At 41.7% G+C, this 24,285-nt stretch overlaps 1 protein-coding gene across 1 annotated transcript in view; it reads left to right on the plus strand.

The window, feature by feature from the left end:
* The window catches only part of tmem178bb (transmembrane protein 178Bb), a 69,464-nt gene that overhangs the window by 34,602 nt on the left and 10,577 nt on the right, over positions 1 to 24,285 (plus strand). Inside the window, exon 3 of the mRNA XM_085251752.1 lies at positions 363 to 476. Within this exon, the coding sequence (XP_085107878.1) occupies positions 363 to 476 (114 nt within the window). The remainder of the gene's footprint in view (positions 1 to 362; positions 477 to 24,285) is intronic.

Raw genomic sequence — 24,285 nt, forward strand, 5'->3', positions numbered from 1 at the left:
CAAGTATTTGACAGATTTCTAAATTATTTGTGCTTTCTTGTTTTATGATAGATGCTCCAGCCAACGCTGTACTGTTAGGAGTGCACACTGAAAGCTCTCCTGATTCATTAGTTAATAGTTTTAGAGGAACATAATTTTTCACGCAGCCATTGTGTTCCTGCTGTGGTTTGTAGAGATGTTAAAAGAGTTTCTTCACCACTGATGCAGGAAGCTGATTGTGCGTCCAGTGCAGACGCAGCCTCTCCAGCTGAATCACGTCTGAACTGAAGCTTCTGTTCAGTCTGTGTATCGTTAGAGTGAATGTTTGTGTAAATATTCTGTTTATAAAAACAAACAAACAAAAACCTTTTGTTCCTTTGCAGGTTCCATTACTCGGTGCTCCTACATCAAGTATCACTATTCCTCAGCTACGATACCCAAAAACCTCTCCTACAACATCACCAAGACAATAAGGCAGGACGAATGGCACGCCCTCCGTAAGTCTGCTGCTGTTTCTCCTTCTGTCACGTAAAATCCTTTCATTTTAAGTAGAGATGATCTGGGTTGAGTACATTTGTTTTCTGTCTCTATGCAGTTACATGTTCATATCATATCTATGAACAGATTCAGAATTCCTCCGTCTCAATAATGACTTTACTGACTTTCCTCCCTTCAAATTACAGTTTCAGCCATTAATAATATTCAAAGGAAAAGGTGGTAAAAAGGCAGGAAACTTACACTACAATTAAACCTTAATTAAATCAATCAGTGCATTATTATTTTTCCTTTAATTCATCAACACAGGCTCCTCTCTGCTGTTCTGCTGTTGACTAAGTTTTTCTGAAATTCACTTCTGTGGGACAAAGATGGCTGTAGTTGAGTCAGAGCAGGAGGTCCACCACAGCGCGCTCACTTCTTCCGTTCATCTGTTCACCACTTTGTTTTGGAACAAGAAATTTCTTCCACTTTTGACAATAATCCAATAATTAAGGATTGAAATCTGCTCAAAGAGCGGTCATCTGATTCTGGGGTATTTTCAGGGGGTTCTGTCTATTATTGTAGGGTCTTTTCTTTAAAATATAAAACATGCTGAGGTGATTGCTGTTGTGATTTGGAACTATATAAATAAAGTTAAAATTAACTGAAATACTAGAAACCATCCTCAGTGTCTCTGACAGCAGTGTGGTGGCTTGTAGAGTCAGAAACTAAGTCGCTGAGTTAAATGGAAAAACTCAAACCATCAGTCTGAATAGTCTTTAACTGTCAGGTGACAGAAAAGCTCTGCTCTAAAACCACACGTGTCATCTTCACAACTTTGACCTTCACATCTTTCTACAATATATTGAAGGTTGAAGCCATGGATGTATTTGTAAATACCAACTAAATTCTCTAATATTTAATACTTGTTCCTCTCCTTTTTATTGTTGTTATTATTATTATTATTATTTTATTACTACCACTGCCATTTTCTCTTATTTTCTTCTCAATATAACTGCACACTCTCTATATGCTCCTGTAAAGCTGAGGAGCCAAAGAATTTCATTATGGATAAATGTTTGTCTGTACACGACAATAAAACTTGAAACTTGAAATTTGCAATTTTCTGTTTATGTTATCTGAATAAATATTTAGTGTGCACCAGGTTCTTAGACTTGCACCATAAATGAAAGAATTTTATAAGAAATTGCAAAGTTTGCATGTAGAAACTGGAACTTCACCCACTGATTCAGTCCAGTGTGAATGTGAAAGAAAGAAGAAGAAACAGCCTCAGACGGCATCCTGATGACGGCCAGGCAGCTAAAAACACTGGACACAGGGCGGCATTAAAGACAAACAGCTTATACACTGTGCTGCAGGGCTTGCTGTATATTTGGCATTTTAAGCTAAATTATGCTTCAGCATAATATTGGTATGAATGACAACATCACACAGAAAGATAAATCAAACAAATATTAGTAACAAAAGAAAAGGAAAGAGCTGCTCTTTCTAAAGCTAGTGCTTAGACGTCACACTGAAAACTTCAGTTGTTCTGGCGAGGCCAACACTGCAGAAGGATTGTTGACAGGAAAGTTCCAGTTTAATGCTTAATCTTCTCTAAATATGTTGACACAGTTTTTGCTTTACAGTCATAACACACTGGTGTCAGGGGAAGGGATTACGTGTTCCCAGGCTCAGGATCAGGCCTTTTGAAGACTCACACAATCACTGACAGCATTGAAAGCTCTGAGGTTATATTATGTAAAGGTGTCTCGTGCCATCAACACAGCTGTGAACACCAAGGCATGGACACTACGCTCCAGGACAGAGGGCACATGGGACACCAGTCACAGAAAACATCAAACTGTTCTTGGTGTTATTTTAAATGTTTTTCTGTAATATTTAATTTGCTATGTTTACTATATTCTCTGTTACTTTGCAGTGTATGTTTTATTTTCCTTGCAATGATAAAAATCCTGGTTCTGGAGTTGGTGTGGCCCCATGTGTCTTCCTCTGTGGTTGTTTTCATTGCTGGTTGATGCACTAAAGCTAACGTCAGTGTTACCACAGATGTTAGCTTTACAACAAGAGAGGCTAAAGTTGCAATTAATCAGCTCTGTGTGAACACATTTAGCTACAATGTAACAAACATTCATTTACATTATAGTTCTGTGTTGCACTTGGTCATATTTCCTGCAGTCAGCAGCAAATCCTCTGTTTTCCATGTCTTTGGCAGTTCATGGTTTTACATTCTGCAGACTCAACTCTATCAAGTTTTAAAAGGACATTATTGACCCCAAATCATATCAGGCTTTTTAGCTGCAGCCGAGGACAAAAGCCAACACATTGGTCTCAATAAGGGAAATAGTGGATCCAACATCTAATTAATTACTATCAATTTTATGTAGCCTGTAAGGGGTGTAATATATCCTATGAAGTATGTTAAATTGCACTTGCCTGTTTTGTAGAAATTAACACAGTCTGTGCCTGTTCCAATAAGTGGTGTCATTCTACCTCTTCATAGACATGGCCCAGGTCCCATTTTCTTTTTATGGACGCTTTGTTGTGATCGGGTAACTTTCATTGATAATAGCCTCCATGGTTTGGTACAAAGATGGGTTTCAAGAGGAGTTTCTTTTGGTATCTCGGGGAATAACCCTTTGGATTTCTCCTTGACTCTTATCTTATTTCTTGCTCTCTTATTTGTAGAAATTTGAAGAAACTTTGTCCTGGAAGTTAGAATTTTTCCTTTAGCAGTTGAAAGTCAATAAATGTGTCATTATTGTATAAGTCAGCAACAGTTCCAATATTTCTGTCCTTCTGTCCCTGCAGTATTGGGTCAGGAATATGATGAGAGAGGTCAGGGTTGCCCCATAGGGGTGTCCTTCTAAGAAAGGAGATATTTATTTTCAGAAGTGAGGGGGATTCCTGCCAGACGCAGAAGGTGTTTATTATCAAATAGTTTGTGAGCTTGGACATTTTTTTGTACCTAAAAATAGAACATCTTTTAATGGGGTTTCACCTCATGACATGTTGTTCTATTGGGACCCATCGAACCTCACTGCTCTCTGCATGTAGCCAGATCCAAACTGATCGGTACTGGGAGGCAAGATAATAGTTCCTAAAGTTTGGTAAATTAAGTCCTGCCCTTGAATATGGGGCCTGCAGAGAGGTGAGTTTGACTCTTGGATTTTTCTTTTGCCATATAAAAGAAGTTATAAGTTCATGAGGCTCTTTGGAGAAACTTTTAGGAACATTTGTAGGGAGACATTGAAATAAGTAAATGAATTTAGGCAAAGTATTAATTTTAATAGCATTTATTCTGCCTATGAGAGATAATGGAAAATCCATCCATCTCTGAATATTAAGTTTGGTTTGCTCCAACAGTTTGATATAATTTTGTTTGAATATTTGATCCTCGGATTTACCAATTTGTATACCAAAGTACGTGAAGCCATTATCACACCACTGTAATGGGTCAGTCAGAGCTCTAATACGGCTGTCTTGTATATTTAATGGCACAATCTCACTTTTGGTGTAGTTTAACTTGTATCCTGAGGCTGCACTGTATTCTTCGAGACACTTCATTAAGGAGGGAATTGATTTAAGAGGGTCCGTTATGTATATTAATAATAATAATAAGAAATTTTATTTATGAGCACCTTTCAAGTCACCCAAGGACACTTTACAATAGGATAAAACACTTAGTAAAACAATGGCAGAATAAGAACAATAAAACAAAAGCACAAGATAAAATTAACAAACTGTGGATTCACAGTGAATATGCAGATTTGAACAGATGGGATTTAAACTGGGGGAGAACCAATGTTTCTTATTTCTGGGGGCAGAGCAGCTGAAAGCTCTGCTTCCTATGTTGGTGAGGCGGAAGGAAGGTACAGCAAGCTGGATAGAAGAAGAACGGGCAGACCAGGTGGTGGTTAACAGGTCAGAAAGGTAAGGAGGAGCGAGGTTATGAATGGCCTTGAAGGTGAGCAGAAGGAGTTTGAATATTATTAGCCAGTGAAGTTCCTGAAGAACAGGTGATGTGCTGGTAGGAGGGGTTCTGCTGATAATGCGAGCAGCAGAGTTCTGAACCAGTTGAAACTTATGGAGGGATTTTTGGGGGAGACCATGCAGAAGAGAATAGTAGGAGGTCATCTGCGTATAGAGAAAGTTTATGTTCACTTGTACCAAATTTGATTGCAGATATGGAGGCACTAGTACGAATGGCAGCGGCTAGTGGTTCGATCGCAATCGCGAAGAGCAAGGGGAACTTGGACAAGCTTGTCTGCAGCCTCTGGTTAAAGAGAAAGTGCCTGAGAGCACATCATTTGTTGTGATATTGGCTCTGGGGGCATTAAAAAGTGTCCTAACATAACAGGTGAACTTCTCTCCGAAGCCCATAGCTTCCATCGCCTGAAATAGAAAGTTTGTCACATGCTTCATTAGCGTCCATGGAGATTGTTAGCATGGGGTCTTGGTTTTTTTGAGCAGTGTTCAGTATATGGAGCAAACGTCGCACACTATCTGCTCCGTGCCTGTTTTTAATGAAGCCTGTTTGGTCAGCGTGTATTATCTTAGTCATGATGTCTTCCAATCTCAGTGCAATTACTTTAGATAATATTTTACAATCTGCATTTAAGAGGCTGAGGGGTCTGTAAGAGTCACATCTGTTTGTCCTTTCAGGATTAATGTGATTGTTGCGATTTCCAGTGACTCTGGTAATTTATTATTTTCTAAAGCTTCTTTGATCATATTCGTGAGTGGTGTCAGTAATTTATTAGAGAAAGCCTTATAATAATCGACCGAGAAGCCGTCTGGTCCAGGAGTCTTATTAATTTGTAAACACTTGAGGGCTCGAAGTACCTCCATCTCAGACATATCTGCATCAAGCAGTTCTTTGTCCTCATTATGTAATTTAGGAAGAGTTATTCCATCTATAAATCTTTTTGCAGCAGTACTGTCGGCCCCTCGCTCAGATTTATACAAATCTTCATAGAACCGTTTAAACTCTGCATCAGGAAGTTTATCATCTTCTGTTAATATTGTCTGTATAAATTTATCAGATGTTTCTTCCTTACTTTGCCAGGCCAGTAGTTACTTGTTTTGTTTCCATATTCGTAGTAGTGATATCTAGTTCCTGCCATGGCTGCTTCCGCTCTGCTGGTGCATAAATGATCATATTGCATCCTTGTTTGTGTTAATGTATTGAGGTATTCTTCCTTTTTGGTGGCGTATTTTCCTGCTTCAGGTTTTTAATGTCAACCTCCAATTTGGTTATCTTCACTCTAATTTTTTATGACATAACCAAACCTCTCATAGAGGCTTTGAGAGCTTCCCAGACATTGGCACGTGAAGAGGAATTTGAATTGTCATCTAGGAATATTTCAATATTAGTGTTCATATATGAAATAAAGTCAGAGTCTCCTAGCATGTAACTTTTAAACCTCCACCTGTGGGTTGCAGGTTGTGACATGTTGATAGCATAGGAGAGTTTGATGGGATTATGGTCTGAAAAAGTAGCTGCTAAGCAGGAGCAATCTATCACCGTCACCATCATGTGGTACAAGAAACATCAATTCTAGAGTGTCTTATGTACTGGTGAAAAAGGAGAAGTTCCTCTGGTCTGGATGAAGGTTTCGCCACACATCAGTTAAGCCTATATCCTTCATACCTTGGTTCAGTGCTGTTGCTGCCTTGGAAAGTGAAGCTGTTTTGGGTGAGGACCGATCCAAAGAAGGATTTAGGACCAAATTAAAGTCTCCACCCACAATATACTGGCCCTCAATTGTAGCCAGTTTCATAATTAAGTTGTTAAAGAATAAAGGGTCGTCGTAGTTGGGCCCATATATATTTACCAAAGTTATCTTATTTCTGTTTATTTTAGAATCTACAAGTAAGAATCTGCCATTTTTGTCCTTTTCAACTGAGTTTAGTTGAAAGTTCAGGTGTTTATTAATAAGCAGGGAGACGTCTCTTGCTTTGGAAGTATATGACGAGTAAAAAACATTGCCCACCCAGGTCTACGTAATTTTAAATGTTCAGCGTCTGTGAGGTGACTCTCCTGGATAAACGCGACATCTACACTCTGCCTCTTTAAGGATGTCAGCATTTTCTTCCTCTTAATGGGTGAATTGATCCTCTAATATTCCAAGATATACAAGTTAGATGAACCGTAATTTTTTATATGAATATCCTGGACAGGTAAGTGTCATGGTATTCAACTCTGGGGATTTCTGAACACATTCCTGCTTTCCTGAGTTTCGATGTGGTGAAGCTCTGCACATGGGTATAATAGTAAGATACAGCCTAGACCAGGGAGCTGTGTGAACAGTTGTGTGAGTGTGAGTAAAATGTTTGGTAAGAGACCAAACATAACCCCAAAATGTTAAAGTAAAAACCCCTGTAACAAAACCACATTAGGTAGGTGACAGTAGTGGAGGCCCAGGCAGCTGCTAAGGTTGAAACTTTAGCCACACTCAGTGAAATATTTACAGCTAAGCACTGAATTTTACAGTCAGACATAGAACAAAACTGTATAAGAGATAAACTGGTTGATCAAGATGTGATCACAATCACCCAGTAGGGGGTTAATGTCATGATCATAAATGCTCACAAGATCTGTACTTTTATGAATTCGTACACATTATCTTAACTGACTAATGAACGATTGTCTCTATTAGGAACCAAATACCAGATTATCACAAGTCGTATCTCAGATTAGTCTGTATACTTGAGGGTGGTGAGTTTCTATGTCACTGCTTGATGTTATAGTCTTTTCTTCCTTCATGTCGCTCCCACCCCAAAGTTAACAATGGAGGCCTTCTCATCTGAGAGTATAGGAGCCAATTGCTTGTTTGTTGAAATCGCATTAGATCACTTTAGTCTACCCACTCGGCAGATCTTTCAGAGAACGTTGTGCTTCGGCAGGAGTGGAGAAAACTTTGATGGATCCCTGGTGCCTGATGTGAAGCTGGGCTGGGTACATCAGCGCATATTCAATCTCCTTTTCTTGCAGCCTCTGTTTCATGGAACTCATCTCGTCTGCGTTGCAGGTCTGCGCTGTAATCCGGAAAGAAAAATATCTTCTTATTCTCGTATGTCGTCTCTCCCCTACTTCTGGCCAGTCGGAGGACTTTCTCTTTGTCTCTGAAGTTCAGGAACTTAGCGATGAGGGCCGCGGTCTGTCCGACTTCTTCCCGACGTGGTGCGCTCTTTCAAGGGTGATGTGTGAGGTGAAGTTATCATTCCCCAGGATTTGTGGTATGACTTTCTCCAAAAATCCAACAGCGTCGCGGCCTTCTGCTTGCTCAGGGATGTTCAGTATCCTAAGGTTGGACCTCCTGCTGCGGTTCGTCAATTTTATCTTTGATTTGCGTTGTCAATTTCTCCATTTTGTCGACACCGTTGCGTGCATCTTTAATGTCGTCTTCGTTTGCGCTCACTCGCGCCTCCATCTCCTCAACCTGCTCCGGATTGAGAGAGGATTCAATTTTCGTCAGGGTTGTTTGTATGTCGGCCGTTTTTTTGTCAGTGTGGTTCGTGAGGTCCTCTTTAGTTTCCTTGATAGCATTGAGAAGTTTGCTAACTGGCTATTCCTCCTCCCCATCCGCCATATTTCTTGTTGCTACTGCGTGCAGGTGCGTGAAGTTTTATCCGTTTTCCTTCGTTTTGTGTGTCGACAATCATAACGTGCCGTCTCTGCAGATGCCTGTACAGATCCAAAGTATAATGTGATTGTTTCCTGTGCGCACTTTCCACTTTACTAACATGCTCTTGTCCTTTTGTGCAATAAAAATAAAAGTCATCTCCATATGTCTGCTACTGAAAGCTATGTCTTTAACACGCCTGCACACAAACTGAAACCTGCACAGAAGGAAAAAACACATTTTATTTCTTTCTATCTGCCTGACATGCAGAGAACTGAAGAACGTTTGTAACTCAAGTAATCACATAATTGTAGCTGTAATGTAATTTTAGTACAGCAATACTTTACTGCATTACTGAAAAATGCCCAGCACTACAGAAACCCAGCACTGCCAGCGAGTGGTGCTGAGGTTAGTAGGATAGTCCATGATGGAGTTTGTTTAAGGACTTCTTCTTCACCACAGCTTCAAAGGTGTCCAGTTAGCAGCCAATCACAGACCAGCTTCTCTGATCTGTTTATTCAGTTTGTTGATGTCACCAGCTTTGATTCTGCCTCCCCAGCAGACTGCAGCACACTCCACTTGCCACAGCTAATCTTCAACACTTTGCTTCACATGTTGAAGGATCCGAGGTTACCGAGGAGGAGCCTGCTCATGCCTTATGCAGACTGGGTCTTGCAGTGCAATCAATGTAGATGTAGAAGCACGTTGAGGTAACTGTTGCTGTGATTTGGGGGTTCACCCTGGTACCTGTACTCCTCCATCACGTCAGCATCCGGTCCCAGGATACAGACAGGCCGTGTAATTGCTGTCTTCCTTCTGAAGTTGATCATCATCTTATATACTTTCAGAAGCAGACGATTTCTCGCAGACGACTCCCTAAAATCATCCACTAGCTCCTCCTGCTCCTCCTGCTCCCCACTAATACTTTCAACCACTGCAGAATTAATAGAGCATTTCTTCATGTTGAGCCAGAGCCATGAAAGTTCGAGGTGTACAAAGTGAAGAAGAATGAAAGCAGCACTGCCTCTTGTGCAGCTGCTGTACTCCACATCTTCAACTCAGACATGCCCGGTTTTGTCAGTACTGTCAGGCACAAAGTAATCCATGGGGTGGCTGTAGCTCAGGTGGCAGAGCAGGTCAGCCACTAATCAGAAGGTCGGTGGTTCGATCCCAGGCTGCCTCCTGACTGCATGCCAAATATCCTTGGGCAAGATACTAACCCTGTGTTTGCCTACTGGTGGTGGTCAGAGGGCCCCGTGGCACCTGTGTCCAGCAGCCTCGCCTCTGTCAGTGCGCCCCAGGGCAGCTGTGACTACAATGTAGCTTGCCATCACCAGTGTGCGAATGTGTGTGTGAATGGGTGGATGACTGAATGTAGTGTAAAGCACTTTGGGGTCCTATGGACTAGAAAAGCGCTATACAAATGCAGGCCATTTACCATGTTTACAGACATTTCTTGTAGCTTTTCTCTTTAGCTCTATGTGCAAAACTACTGCAGCTTTGTTGCTGGGTGATTCTTAGTCACCTGGGGTCCTTGGCTTGTGGTGGGAGTGCTGGTCTTGGCTGCCCATTGCCTTTAGTCCTCTGCAGCTCTTGCCATTGGCCATCGGGGCTCCGTGTGGGTCCTCCCTTTTCCTTTGTCACTGGGACGGACGGCCTCAGGTCAGAGGTCTTGGGGAGCTGTGACAGCAGCCGAGTTCTCTAATGAGTATTTTTAGCAGCTTTGCTTTCACCATGAGATTCTTAATACTGGCTAGTCTTGGTAGGAGTAAAGCATGTGTGTGAATTAGACAGATGGGCGTGTTTGCACCTTTCTAACATCGTCATGAACAATAAACAGCTTGAAGTTAAACAAATTCTATTTGTTGATGAGCCAATCTTTGTTCGGCCCGAGCTGACACATCTATGTGCAGCCTGTCTCTGGAAGTGAAAGACCAGCTCCTGCTCTTAACAGCTCAGTAACCCCACTTCATCTCAGGCTTTCTAGGCTTTTTGGCCAGCAGGCAAAGTTTAATAGTTTGCTGTTCATCTTCACAGATGTCAACAACCACATCCACCCACACTGCCCGAGGCCTTGTATGGATTAAGTAAGAATGACAACGTAGTCTTGACTTTCATCAAGTGTGTGAAATTGAGCCCAGGCTGGGCTGACAATTTCTCTCACTCCTATTACACAGATTTAAGGAAACAGTGGGGTGACACTGACAGCGCTTCAAAGACTCGAAGATGAACATGTTACTCATTTGTTTCTGTCAGTCAAACAAAGCTGCAGCGACTCGCAGCAGAACTCGTGCAGCTGAGAACCAAAAAGGCTTTTCTGTTGTTGCTGAGCATCAAAGCAGCAGCAGAGAGAACAGAATATCCCACTTCCAGCCTGTCAGTGCTGGGACGTGTTTTCATACTGGAGCTCAGGGATTTTGTTTCTTCAAAAAGAATAACAAGCTGCAGAAAGCTGCCAGTGAGTGACAGTGTATCATCCGAGGCAGCGGCTAAAGGTTGTGGCTGAAGCTAATTGTTCCCCAGGCAGCCGCTCCCACTCAGTCTTATTGCACTGATATCGCAGCTGCAGTTGGTAATTATGTGGTGGAAGCCCTGCGAAAAGATGACAGGGGCTTTACACATTCAGAAGCTTTGGTTTACTGCTATTTAAAACATGCAGGTCACTGCTTTTGGACTTGTAAGCTGAGGAGGAGTAACCTGCACCCCTGCACTTCATCACCACTCCCACATAAACAAACAGAGATTGCCTCCCTCAGCATTTGGCTTATACAGGAAATTAAGTCATCCACAGGACTCTGTGACTCTGTGCTTGGATGTTGAATCTCATATATGCTTCCCAGTATTAGTGGAAACCAGTACACACCATCTGATATCAGGTTATGTTTATCTATGTAGACAGGCTGGTAGAGTTAGGTATCTGTCTCTCTGCCAGCTGTTGACCTCACTGTCCATAATATGTTGGTGTTTCTAAGCATGTAAATGAAATTCCCTTTGTTTCCTGGTCTTTTACTGTTTACGCGGTGATCGGTGAGCCTTCTCGATGAATTAAATTCACCTGCTGAAAAGTTTCCCATCTGGGTCAATGTCAGGCTTGGCTGCACTCGCTGCTTTTCCAAGTAATAATAAAATTATGTTTGAAGGTATAAGTTAGGGATAAAGGGAGGGAGCTAGCTGATATGGAGGAGAGAATGAAGGCAGACCAGGTGGAAGGTAAAAAGGCCAAGATCACATGAGGTGGAGTCAATCATGATGTAGTAATAAAGAGCTAATAGAGGTAATCTTGACCAAAAAAGAAGGTGTTAACAAGTTTGAAGATAGAAACTGAAAGGATAATGTTGATTGTTGTCACTGTGTACGTCTAGAAGGGAACGAGGAATTCTAGGGTAAGTTGGATGAAGTTGTAGAGAGTGTCTCCAGAGAGGACGCAGCAGAGATTGGTGCAGACTTCAGTGGACATAAGGGAATAGAGACAATAAGGAGGTGTAGGGTGGGGACGGTGTTGGATGGATGCAAAATGACAGATGTGAACAGGATGGAAATGACAGTGGTGAATACATATTTGAAGAAGACGAGGAGCACTCCGTCTTCTTAAAATATCCTATACAGAAAGTGGAAAGTGAAAGAGATGGGACACTACAAGGTGACGTCAGGAAAAGTGCAGCTAGGAAGCATTGGATGGTAATCTGTGAGGGCACAGGCCAATGATGCTGCAAAGAGTTCAGAGATTAGATGAGACAGACTCTGGGTGGGAGGGAAGATTACCAGGTGACTGACAGGGAGAACCACAATCTCCTCTTCCTAGAGCAGGAACAGGGGTGGTCTACAACTCAGGAGGCTGCAGGCTAATATTCCCTGTGTGCATGTTTGATCCAGGCCAGCTCCAAGGACCAAGAGGAGGGATTTGAGGAGATGGAACAGCCTCCAACTCCCAGCTTGTCCACCGTGTTTGCCCATTACTCTGGTGGTAGAAATGTGATAACAGGCTAACACTAGCTCCTAAAACTGTTAAACAAATGAAGGATTATGATCAGAGATTAGGTCAGAAGGGATCCCGAGGATATGGAAATGTGATTGAAAGGAAGGTTAACAGTTTTTAAAACTGATGGAAGTTTGAGGAGAGCCATGAAATGAGCTGCTCATGAAAACTGAATGTCAATTCACCATTACCGGAGGAAAGTCATGTGACAAACCTTTGGGTTATGAAAGACCACGACCTGCTATGAGCTGGTAACAACTGCAATAGGGGACTCACTAGATGTGCTTCTGGTAAAACAGGGCAGACCACCACAGAGAGGCAGATGTGCTTCAAGTGACTTCGAACATGGCGTGTTTGTTAGTGCCTTGTTGATGCCACAGGCCAGATGAGAATTATAATCAAGTAAATGGTAAATGGACTGGTTCTTATATAGCACTTTTCTACTCTCAGCACTCAAAGCGCTTTACACAACGTGTACGCACTGGAAAGCAGCTTGGGGTCAGCATCTTGTCTGCGCCAACCAACAATCTTCCCATTAGTAGGTGACGTGCTCGACCACCGGAGATGTAGCCACCCCACAGCTTGCAGAAGAGCATACATGCACACCACATCCATCCTTTTTACTAATGAGCTAGCAGACCACACCTGAAGATTACCTGAGACCACCTGAGACCAGGAAATGAGGCTGTAATTCATACTAGCAAACTAAAACTGGACAATAGAGAGTTGAAATACACTCGGTCTTCAGAGTCTCAAGTTTTGCTGCAGTGTGGGGTTAGGAATGGGTGTGAATGAGGGAAGTTGTGTAAAGTGCTTTAAATGCTCAGAGCAGAAAAGCATGTTTTCTAAATGTTCATTATACATGATGGGTACATGATGAAACCCCCACACGAGAAGCATTATTACAGCAATTCTGAACTCTGCAGTTTTTCCATCTATTATCACGATTAGCAGACCCAGCCTCTCTGGGCTGCTTTTTTTAAGCATTATATTGCAAAAAGTGTCTCGATGCGTGCTCAACCATCCAGGTGAGTAAATCCCAAAAGGTCGTTTTTGTTCATCTGGACGTCTTCAGTAGGAGAACACTGCGTCTAATGAACAGAATCAACCTTTTGGGATATATTGCCAGAATTACTGACTCACCCTTCCGGTGTATGATTCCTTTGTTCCAGTGAAAGGAGCTCTTAATGCTTCAACACATTTTGGGCAATTTCATGCCTCCAGTAATGGGAACAGTTTAGGGATGGACCCTTCCTCTTCCACCACGACTGTGCACCAGTGCACAAAGCAAAGCTCATGAAGATACGTCCTTGCAAAGACGTGCAAAGAGTCCTGGTCTCAATCCAGTAGAATCCTGCTGGAATGAATTAGCATTGAGTGTCTGACCTCACAATGGTGCTTGTGGAAGAATGGTCAAAAATTCCCATAAACACTCCTAAACCTCGTGGAAAGCCTTCCTGTTATGGCTGCACAGGGTGGGCCGACATCATATTAAACCCAGATTAGGATTGGGACACATTCCTAGTTCACATTCATGTAAATCCAGACTAGTCAAAACTTCAGGAAATACAGAAAACTGTTTAATTTAGTATTCCACATCCAATGCTCTTTTATTGTATTGTACTGACTTTACTTTGAGTCCAATTCAAAAGGAGCATATATATATATTTTTTATTTGTCGTGATCCACACTGTTTACAGAGACAGTGAGCAACAGGACTCAAGTCAGAAGGACCCAAACACAGACTCTCAGACACAAGGTTTAAACTAAAAAAACTCAACTTTGTTTGCTGGCAGGGGAAAAACAAAACTACACTGGGAAATCTAAGGTCATGAGGAAACACAGCAATGAGGGAGGATGCGACACTGACACAGAGAAACACAGGGCTTAAATACACTGTGGGAATAACGAGGGGAATGAGACACAGAAGGAGAGCACAGCTGGGAGACATCAGACATGACGAGACGGGAAGCAAAAGTCAATACATTCACCAGGACACAGACCTTCAAAGTAAAACAGGAAACATAACACGCAGACTTGACTTTGGGATACAGCTGACAGGCAGACAGCGCAACTAAGAAACACAGAGACCACCAGGCGCAGAGAACATTAAAGAGCGGGACCCCCGACCGAGACAGTTTTATGTGATGCTATAAAACTTTGGTGTATTTGTGAAACCTCAGTTTAGAAAAATCACAGATTTGTAACAGAACGGGAAAGTACGAGACTTGTGTGTCACTACTGAGATAAAATGGGTTTGCGCCAGTGAACAGGAATCCCAATTACTGTAATCCCATTACTTTTTTCAAGTAAGGAGTAAAGTAAGGAATTGCTATTGCAAAAAAGTAATTAGATCACTGATATTTTCTCGCTGCATTACTGCGTCACTAAACCATGATTTTGCATATAATTTTTGCTTGATGCAATGTGCATAAAGTTAAAAGATTAAAACTAAGAAAAGACATTTTTAAAAAGAGACTTTTTCATGTGATTCCATTGGATGGATTATGGAGAAAAAATAGAATTGGGTTGAAATATCTGTTGCTTTATTACGTATTCAGGTTTTGTATCGTGTTTTTCAAAAGTAACTAAGTAATAAAGTAACCGATTACTTTTGAAAATAAGTAGTCAGTCTTTGTTGGAGAAGTAATTGGTAACTAAATACTATTTTCAGTAACTTGACCAACGCTGCCAGTGAACACTGGATCTTGCAAGTAGGAAGTGATCTATTATAAACAAATCTGTGCCAGTCGTCTCTAATCTTCATTTGTAATCTTTGCTCTCAGTGTTGCTTCAAACCAAACCGGCTTTCTTAGAGCTAAACGTCTTGTTACTGTATCTGGAACAAACTGTCCAATAACATCAGCCAAACTGAAGCAGCATTCAGGCTCTTTTGAACAGCTGCCAGATGCATTGAGTTGATTTCTTCTTGCAGAAAATGATCATTTTCAAACTTGCCCTTTCAGTCTACCATATGTTCAAAGCTGATGAGAGAAGGGCTGATACATGCAGTATTTATTTACGAGGTCCAAGACTCATCGAGCTGCAGGTACGAGGGCATCCCCTTACATCAGTGCTGTTGGTCTTTTCTGTCCTTTCCCCTTCTGTCGGTCTAGGATCATCATATTCTGTGCCAACAGTCATCTTGTGTTGTGACAGGGATTCAAGCTTTAAAAATATCCTGCATGCACTGTTGCTGAGTTAAATGAATTACACTTTATGATGATAACAACTGGCACAGAAATCACCATATTTAAACCTAATGAAAACGGTTTCTGACTGACAAGACAAACATTACTCACAAACACACAAACACATAAGCATGCAGTGTATCTGCAGGTTTCAGGCTTGAGCATCATCTAATATTGCTATGGACTCATGCTTTCTTGTGACCAATAGGAAAAATAATTAAGCATTATTAACGAGGCTGAAACCTCAGAGAAACGCAGCGCTGTCAGTCCTGGATGACCTCATTAAAATTTTATGTTTCAGGCACTCGCGATTATTGGTTCAGTTGTATTCAGCCACGTGACCACAACCCCTGCAGGACAAGTGATTCATCCCTGCTCATAATTACAAACCCTTAGTGTGGGGGGAAGAGCTCTAAACCATCTCAGTCCAGCAGATCAACAACTGTCTAATAAAGACAGCTCACATGGAAAGCCGATTCACTGGTGCGATTCTCACGCTCATGTTTGTCAAAGCACAAGCTCCAGTCCTCCTCCGTGTTCATACAATGTGCAAAAATACCTAGATCGAGTCAAATACTGAACTGACTGTGAATGCTTAGGAGCGTGGGTCGGCCCCAGCATGAATGAAAAACTGTTGGTGTCGTAAAGAAAATTGGCAGCTATAAGACTGGCTGATCAAACAAAAGCATCGTTTTCTGTGAGAGGGAAATGTCTGTGAAGGTTCTCAGTCATCCAGGCCATGGTAGTCTAAGGAGCTTGGAAAGAAAATCGTCTGGACTTCTTAGGTTTCTTGAAGACGTTTACCTCTCATCTGAGAAGCTTCTTCAGTTCTAAACCCAAAGGATGGAGTCCCAGGTGTTTAAACCCTAGTGGGAGTTGTCCCTTATTGATATTTTGCATTTAGTCATGTAACAGAAAAACACATCAGGATGGAAAATGTTTGAAAAATACAGCTCAGTGAAGAAATGTTTAACATCTTCCTTCGATTTTAATGACTGGGGATCTGACCATGCTTCCAAAGAAAAGGTCGAAAGGTTACCAAAACATTAAGAAACCAACAAACAAAAACACATGAATCCATCTTTTCAACAGCAGAATGAAGATGAACCTATGAAAAGGCTAATCCGACAACACGTCACTGATCAGGTATGCAGTGATAGTCTGGGTATGAAGGCAGGTAGATTTCTACTTCTGCACCCGCGTCGCCCAAATAACAGAAGAGACCAGGTCGCAGTCAAAAGGAATCATGCAGCAGAAATAAACACTGATATTCTTCTTTAAATAAGCAGATTCTGTTGTTCTCTGCGATATTTACACGATAGTCGTACCTGGTAGATAACCAATGAGCTTCACTAAAACTGTGATTTAGTGGAAAATTCCAGTTTAAAAGCAGAACAAAGTTTATTTCATCCTTACTTTGATGTGTGTCGTGTCAGTGCATTGCTGTACTTTCCTTACATTTAATGTGTTGCCATAGCAGCAGAAAGATGATGAGTCCGTGCTGCATTTTCTTCCCTTACTGCTTCCTATTCGTTAATCCGGTTAGTCACATCACAGAGCTTCTGTATCCACCAGCCCAGAAATCCTCGAGTCATTTATGGTGACTTAAGTGAGGAAGAAGAGGAGAGAGAGACAGAGCTTAGCTTACTATTACCAGCTGCCACAGAAGATTTCACAGTGTCGCACGATGTTCTTAGTATACTGTAATTACCTCCAAGTTAGCCACCTAAAGCGCAGCATCGTTGCTCTCTATACACAGTAAAGCATGTGGTGAACAGAACGCTGGAGGAAGCTCATCAAATACATTAAACCCTGTTACAGTTTTATTAGTGGTATACATGTGAAATCAGATTAGCACAGTGTTTCATATGAAGAACATTTAGCAACAGCCAAACACGGTGGTGGTGTTAGATCATTGATGGAACCACGTGTGGCGATGAGTTCATCTCCTGAAGCTCAAACACACAGAATCCAAAACGCATCAGCAAGTCCAGCTGTGAATGGCTCAAAACCAAAATGAAGGTTTTGAAGTTGCCCAGTGAAAGTTGTGGACGTCTTTTCAATGCCAGACTTTTTAATATTGCTTCTGTCAGCTCTGCTGTCACAGGTTTACTCATGTTTACCACTGGGTGGCTGAAGCTCAGGAGGTGGAGCAGTTTGCATGTCTGAGTATGAATGTGTGTGACTGTAGTTAGGAAGCACTCAGTTTAGAGAAAGTGTGCGATTGGGTGAAAGTGGCATGTTGTCTAGAGCACTTTGAGTAATCTGTGAGAGAGAAGCGCTAAATAAGAATCAGTCCATTCACTGTGCGAACAGATGTTGCACTATTGGCTTGATTAAGGAACACATTAGGCTGACATCTGGAGCTGAAACTGTTCTGGGCCAGCAGTGTGTCTGCAACTGACCTTGTGCTGGCCCATGTGTGGGCCACCAAAGAGCCGTCATTCTTTGCAGCATGTGGGCCATGTGTAAGCACATTGTGTGGGCCAGATCCAGGCCATACCAGTTTTGCAATGTGGGCATGTGTGAGGAAATGCAGAAGGATCAGCAGGGAGATACAGAGGTACACAGACAATCCAAAGAGGAACGGGGTGAACACACACGATATATAAACACAGAGGGAAACGAGGAAATTGCACACAGGAGGGAGACACAGCTGACACTAATCAGACGAGACAAGGCCGGGAGGAAGAAAAACCGGTTACACTGAAGCACAGGATGCCAGACTCTCCAGAGTAAAACAGGAAGCATGAACATGAGACACAACACAAGGAACACGAGGGAGGCACAGAGAACATCTAAACACTGGAAATAACCACAAAACTAACTAAATGAATGAATATTAATAATCACAAAACATAAACACGGAGTCTCCAGACTCTGGTCCCTGACATGAGCTAAAACAAACGTGAGCAGCTCGCCGGGGGATGCTTCTCACAGGCCGGTGGCAAAACGTGCGCATTGACAAAGACTGTCGAGCAAACTGCTTCACAACTTCTCTCAGTCCATCGACGATCACAGCCACGTTCATTTCCTCCTACAATCAGGAGCAAAACAGGAAACTTGTAAAAATGAACAATATATAATCCAACTGCTCTTTTAAACTCATTAAACACACTGCACTCCTTCTAAAAGGGAAAAATACTTTAACCATTTAAACATGGATTTCAAAGGTTTTCATATTTCAACACATTTTAATAACTGGCAGTTTTAACCTGGTTACAAATAAATAACTTGATTAATTGAAATGAATAAACCAAAAAAACAGGAAAATGTAAAATTATTATTTTTTAAACACATGTACTCAATAAATCAGCAGACTAACATATAATATCCATCCATACATTCTCTTATCCTTTTCAGGTTCATGGGGGGGTGGAGCCAAGAGGCGGGGTCCACCCTGGACAGGTGGTCAGTCTGTCGCAGGGCTCACACACAGACAACCATTCACACTCACATTCACACATACGGCCAATTTAGAATCAGCACTTCACCAAACCTCACTAACTGCATGTCTTTGGACGGTGGGGGGAACCCACACAAACATGTCTCCTGCTGATACCAACATTGTTGACATTCATCAACAATGTTGGTATTTGTAAAAAATTATTATATATATTAATCGTGTAAATTTCCTGCACCTGTAATAGACGTCCAGATGAGTCACGACGTCCAAAAAAAATGACCCAAAGTTCAAATGTCGAGCGTCATGTTGACATCCAAGTTGGGTGATGATTGGATGTCCAATTGTGGACCTAGTTTGGTCGTCGTATGGATGTCCAGAATAAGTCACTGGCCGACGGACCCAATATAGACATGATCTGAAACTGGGAAGTGAAACATCTTCAGAAAACATCCATTTGCCTCCTTTCAAGACTAAATCAAGAGTACATATGACTTAAGGTTAAGCAACAAATTGTATTGTGCAAATTGTTTTGGTTCATCAGGGGGAAAAATATCACACTGATTCTGTAAAAGTCTCAAAATTAACAAAAACTGCATGTATCAGATATGATATACTGCTCGTTAATGCAATCACTTTGCATGGCTTTTCTCAGTAAGGTGAATTACATATTACCAAAGCAGTATGAAACTAGTTTACTGGTTTCATACCCATTTTGCACGCTAAACGTCTCTCACGGGATACAAACATACCGGACAGAAAATGTCTGTTGTTTTCCTTTCACAGTGGAGGTGGAAGTGCTTCCTGTTGTGAGCTACATTAAACCTTATGCATGCCCTGATCACTTATTTCCACACCTGCATCTTCCATCAGGGGTTAAACTGAATGAACAGACAATGTAAAATGTGCACACAGATCAAACAGCTCCAGAATTTGTTGTTTTGAGCTCCATTGTTTACTACCATGCAGCTGCATTTAAAGTTGCTTTAAAATGTGACAGATAGGATGCGTTTGTGTGTGGGTTTGCACATCTTGAATACAAGCATCACTGAGCCAGGACCTCAGTGTAATGGAAAAACTGTGTTGAGCTTTAAAGCTGTGTGGCATCAGGTTTGTCAAGTTGGCTTCTCAGCACTGTCGCTTATCTCCCCAGTGCACATGGGCAGCAGGATAGCTCTGCAGTCTGGAAAACCAAGGTCATCTCCCTCTGTGGCGAACAGAAACAGTACTGCTCAGATGCAGCCTGCACTGCCAAAGACTAACTGCTAGATGCTGAAAAAAGCAAATAAACAGGTTTATTACATTTGTCAGAACTTCACATTCAATTTCAATGGTTTCCCTGCACAGGAGGAAAAACAGATGGAATTTCTATCCATTCTGGAAAAGACTAAAAAAACAAAAACATTTTCATACAATAAAATCTCAACTGAAACAAGACAATCCACTGTGGAAACTCAGTGAAACTAAATTAAAAACACAAAGTCAAAATGAAATGAAAATAAAAACTAATTAGAAAATACAAAACTATAATAACTCTGATTAGGATGTCGTTTGGACTGGAGGTCTGCCCAGCGCTACCAGAGCAGAGCAGAATAGCAGACACACAGGACACCTGCAAGGACCTGAACAGCCCACAGACCAACAGGAACCGTGATAAAGGTTGTCCACGGCCAAATACCACCAGAGACAGGTGCTGAAAAACCAGCTAAATGTAAGGAATAATATCCAAGGCATCGATGCGTACGCCCTACTGGTCATCAGATACTCAGCTGGAATAATAAACTGGCCTCCAGACGAGACAGATGCCACTGATGTCGAGACACGCCAAGTCACGACGCAAAAACTCCTCACAGTGCACGGAGGAGGCCTCTGTCTGAAGTCCAGCACCTAAGGCTCTGTGAGCAACAAGGCAAGGCAAGGCAAGGCAAGTTTATTTGTATAGCACAATTCAACAACAAGGTGATTCAAAGTGCTTTACAGAGACATTAGAAACAAGAACAAATAAAAAGCATGATTTAAAATTGAATAAAACAAGCAAATAAACTAACTAACTAATTAACAAACAAACAAACAAACAACAGTATATAAAATCAAAACAGATAAAATCAGAACAGTAGATAAAATCAGTAGTTAAATGTAAGTTTTGAAATTTAAGCTTAAAGTGTGGATTTGGTGCTTTATTCAAATGCAGCTGAGAACAGGTGAGTCTTCAACCTGGATTTAAATAAACTGAGTGTTTCAGCTGATCTGAGGCTTTCTGGGAGTTTGTTCCAGATATAAGGAGCATAAAAGCTGAATGCAGCTTCTCCGTGTCTGGTTCTGACTCTGGGAACTGATAAAAGACCGGATCCAGATGACCTGAGGGATCTGGATGGTTCATACTGGGTCAGGAGGTCATTGATGTATTTTGGTCCTAAACCATTCAGAGCTTTATAGGCCAGCATCAGAACTTTAAAGTCTATCCTCTGACGGACAGGCAGCCAGTGTAAAGACCTCAGAGCTGGACTGATGTGGTCCACTTTTTTGGTCTTAGTGAGGACTCGAGCAGCAGAGTTCTGAATGAGCTGTAGTTGTCTGACTGATTTTTTAGGTAGACCTGTAAAGATGCTGTTACAGTAATCAAGCCTACTAAAGATGAATGCATGGACTAGTTTTTCCAGGTCCTGTTGAGACATCAGATCTTTTATCCTTGATATATTCTTGAGGTGATAGTAAGCTGACTTTGTTATTGTCTTAATGTGTTTTTCTAAGTTTAGGTCTGCATCCATCACTACACCCAAATTTCTCGCCTGGTTTGTGGTTTTTAGATGTATAGATTGAAGTTCTCTGGTGACCTGTAATCGTTTTTCTTTGGCGCCAAAGACTATTACCTCAGTTTTGTTTTTGTTTAGCTGGAGAAAATTGTGGCACAACCAGTCATTGATTTCCTAAATGCATTTACCAAGAGCCTGTACAGGGCCTCGGTCTCCTGGTGACATTGTGATATATATTTGTGTGTCATCTGCATAGCTGTGATAGTTTATTTTGTTGTTGTTTATAATCTGTGCCAGTGGGAGCATGTAGATGTTAAACAGAAGGGGTCCCAAGATGGAACCTTGGGGAACTCCACATGTGATACTTGTCTGCTCAGATGTGAAGTTACCTATTGATACAAAGTATTTCCTGTTTTCTAAGTATGTTTTGAACCAGTTTAGTACAGTTCCTGAAAGACCTGTCCAGTTCTCCAGTCGTTTGAGTAATATGTTGTGGTCAACTGTATCAAATGCTGCACTGAGATCCAGTAAAACTAGGACCGACATTTTTCCACTGTCTGTGTTCAGACATATGTCATTAAACACTTTGGTCAGAGCGGTTTCAGTGCTGTGGTTCTGTCTAAAACCTGACTGGAAGGCATCGTAGCAATTATTCTGTTTTAAGAAGTAACTGAGCTGTTGAGAAACTGCTTTTTCAATGATCTTACTTAAAAACGGGAGATTTGAGATCGGCCTGTAGTTGTTCATTTGTGTCTTGTCAAGATTGTCCTTTTTCAGTATAGGTTTGATTACAGCAGTTTTTAGTGATTCTGGAAACACACCTGATAATAAAGAAAAGTTGACGATCTGTAACAGGTCTGACTCTAAAGTCAACAGAAAGGGGAGGAGGACCAGCGAGTGCCACGGCCATAAATTAGGATGAAACACGGAACATCAGGAAAATGGGTCCCTGAGCTGCTCCAAGAATGCCTCAGGCACCTGGAGACAGATGGTGATAGACTCGGTAGAATTACAGTTGTTAGAGGTAGAAGTAGAAGCGTAATTAATCCCTTTCGCTGACGATGCAGTTCTGTTGACTTCATCGGGTGGTGGCCTCCAGCTTCCAAATGGCCAAAGCAAAGCCTTATCTTCCTCCTAAAGACCTAGAAAAACGTGTTCATGCCTTCATCCCTTCTAGACTGCAATGCTTTCTGTTTGGGTCTCCAGCACTCGTCTCTCCATCACTTGCACTTAGTCCAAAATGCTGCTGCACATCTTTTAACAGGTGTTAGAAGGTATGAATACATCACTCCAGTTTTATTATTATCATTATCGTATTGAAGTTAAGATTCTTTTACTTACTCTCAAAGTTTTAATTGGTACGGCGCCCAGTTACTCAAGCAAACTCCTCAACATATATAAGAGCGCTGAGATCATCCAGCCAGATGCTCTTAGTACAGATTGAGTGAAGTGATAACTGAGCTGTCGATTGACCTTTTGATCCACATCCCTACCGTGCAATGTTCCCTCTAAGCTGCGCGCGTGTGCAATTTCACACTGCTGGCGTCTCTGCGCACAAAAAATCTACCTGAATTGAAATTAAAATGAAAACTTTAACAATTCTGTTCTGGAGTGTTAGTCAGTGACTGGCTGCTCCCGTAAGGGATTACGTTATCCCATAGTCCAGCCAATGATGCGATTCACATTCGTATATATGCAGCTAATCAACGTGGTTGACTGACAGCGTCCTTATGTGCCGGTGTTTTAGCAAAGCGGCTGATGTGGAGTGAAGCCACGTTAATGACAACGTGTACAACCATTGGAGATGTGAGCAGGACAGACGGAACAACTGACGGACAAAGTGTGGACTTTATACCAGTTTTTAAACTGTGTTGATCGGCCACGTAAAACCAGAGTTATGATAAAATATCTGCAATGTTTGTTTTTCTTCCTGAATACTGTCGTTGTTTATATTTACTGCAGGAAGAAACGGTAAAAACAGCGTTTTATAAGGAAAACGCTCGAAAGCCTGTGAGCCAAACCCCCCCCCCCCCCCCCCCCCCCCAAAAAAAACCCCCCAGCCTTTCCTATTGGTGGCAAAATGTACCATGTTTAGGAAGGGGGAAGTTTTAGGAGTGACAGCGTGTTTGAGATGTGAGATGTTTGCGGCGTTTAGCGTAAATCTTGTGTAGTTAGTGTGTAGTCAGTGTGTAGTTAGTGTGTAGTCAGTGTGTAGTTAGTGTGTAGTTAGTGTGTAGTTAGTGTGTAGTCAGTGTGTAGTTAGTGTGTAGTTAGTGTGTAGTCAGTGTGTAGTCAGTGTGTAGTTAGTGTGTAGTCAGTGTGTAGTTAGTGTGTAGTTAGTGTGTAGTCAGTGTGTAGTTAGTGTGTAGTTAGTGTGTAGTCAGTGTGTAGTTAGTGTGTAGTCAGTGTGTAGTCAGTGTGTAGTTAGTGTGTAGTCAGTGTGTAGTTAGTGTGTAGTTAGTGTGTAGTCAGTGTGTAGTCAGTGTGTAGTTAGTGTGTAGTCAGTGTGTAGTTAGTGTGTAGTCAGTGTGTAGTGAGTGTGTAGTTAGTGTGTAGTCAGTGTGTAGTTAGTGTGTAGTTAGTGTGTAGTCAGTGTGTAGTTAGTGTGTAGTTAGTGTGTAGTCAGTGTGTAGTCAGTGTGTAGTTAGTGTGTAGTTAGTGTGTAGTCAGTGTGTAGTTAGTGTGTAGTTAGTGTGTAGTGAGTGTGTAGTTAGTGTGTAGTTAGTGTGTAGTGAGTGTGTAGTTAGTGTGTAGTCAGTGTGTAGTCAGTGTGTAGTTAGTGTGTAGTTAGTGTTTAGTGAGTGTGTAGTCAGTGTGTAGTTAGTGTGTAGTCAGTGTGTAGTTAGTGTGTAGTTAG

This window comes from Mchenga conophoros, linkage group LG17 (assembly GCF_057382185.1).
Source record: "Mchenga conophoros isolate Kocher_MC1m ecotype Shallow Benthic linkage group LG17, M_conophoros_male_GT1.1, whole genome shotgun sequence".
Lineage (NCBI taxonomy): Eukaryota > Metazoa > Chordata > Actinopteri > Cichliformes > Cichlidae > Mchenga > Mchenga conophoros.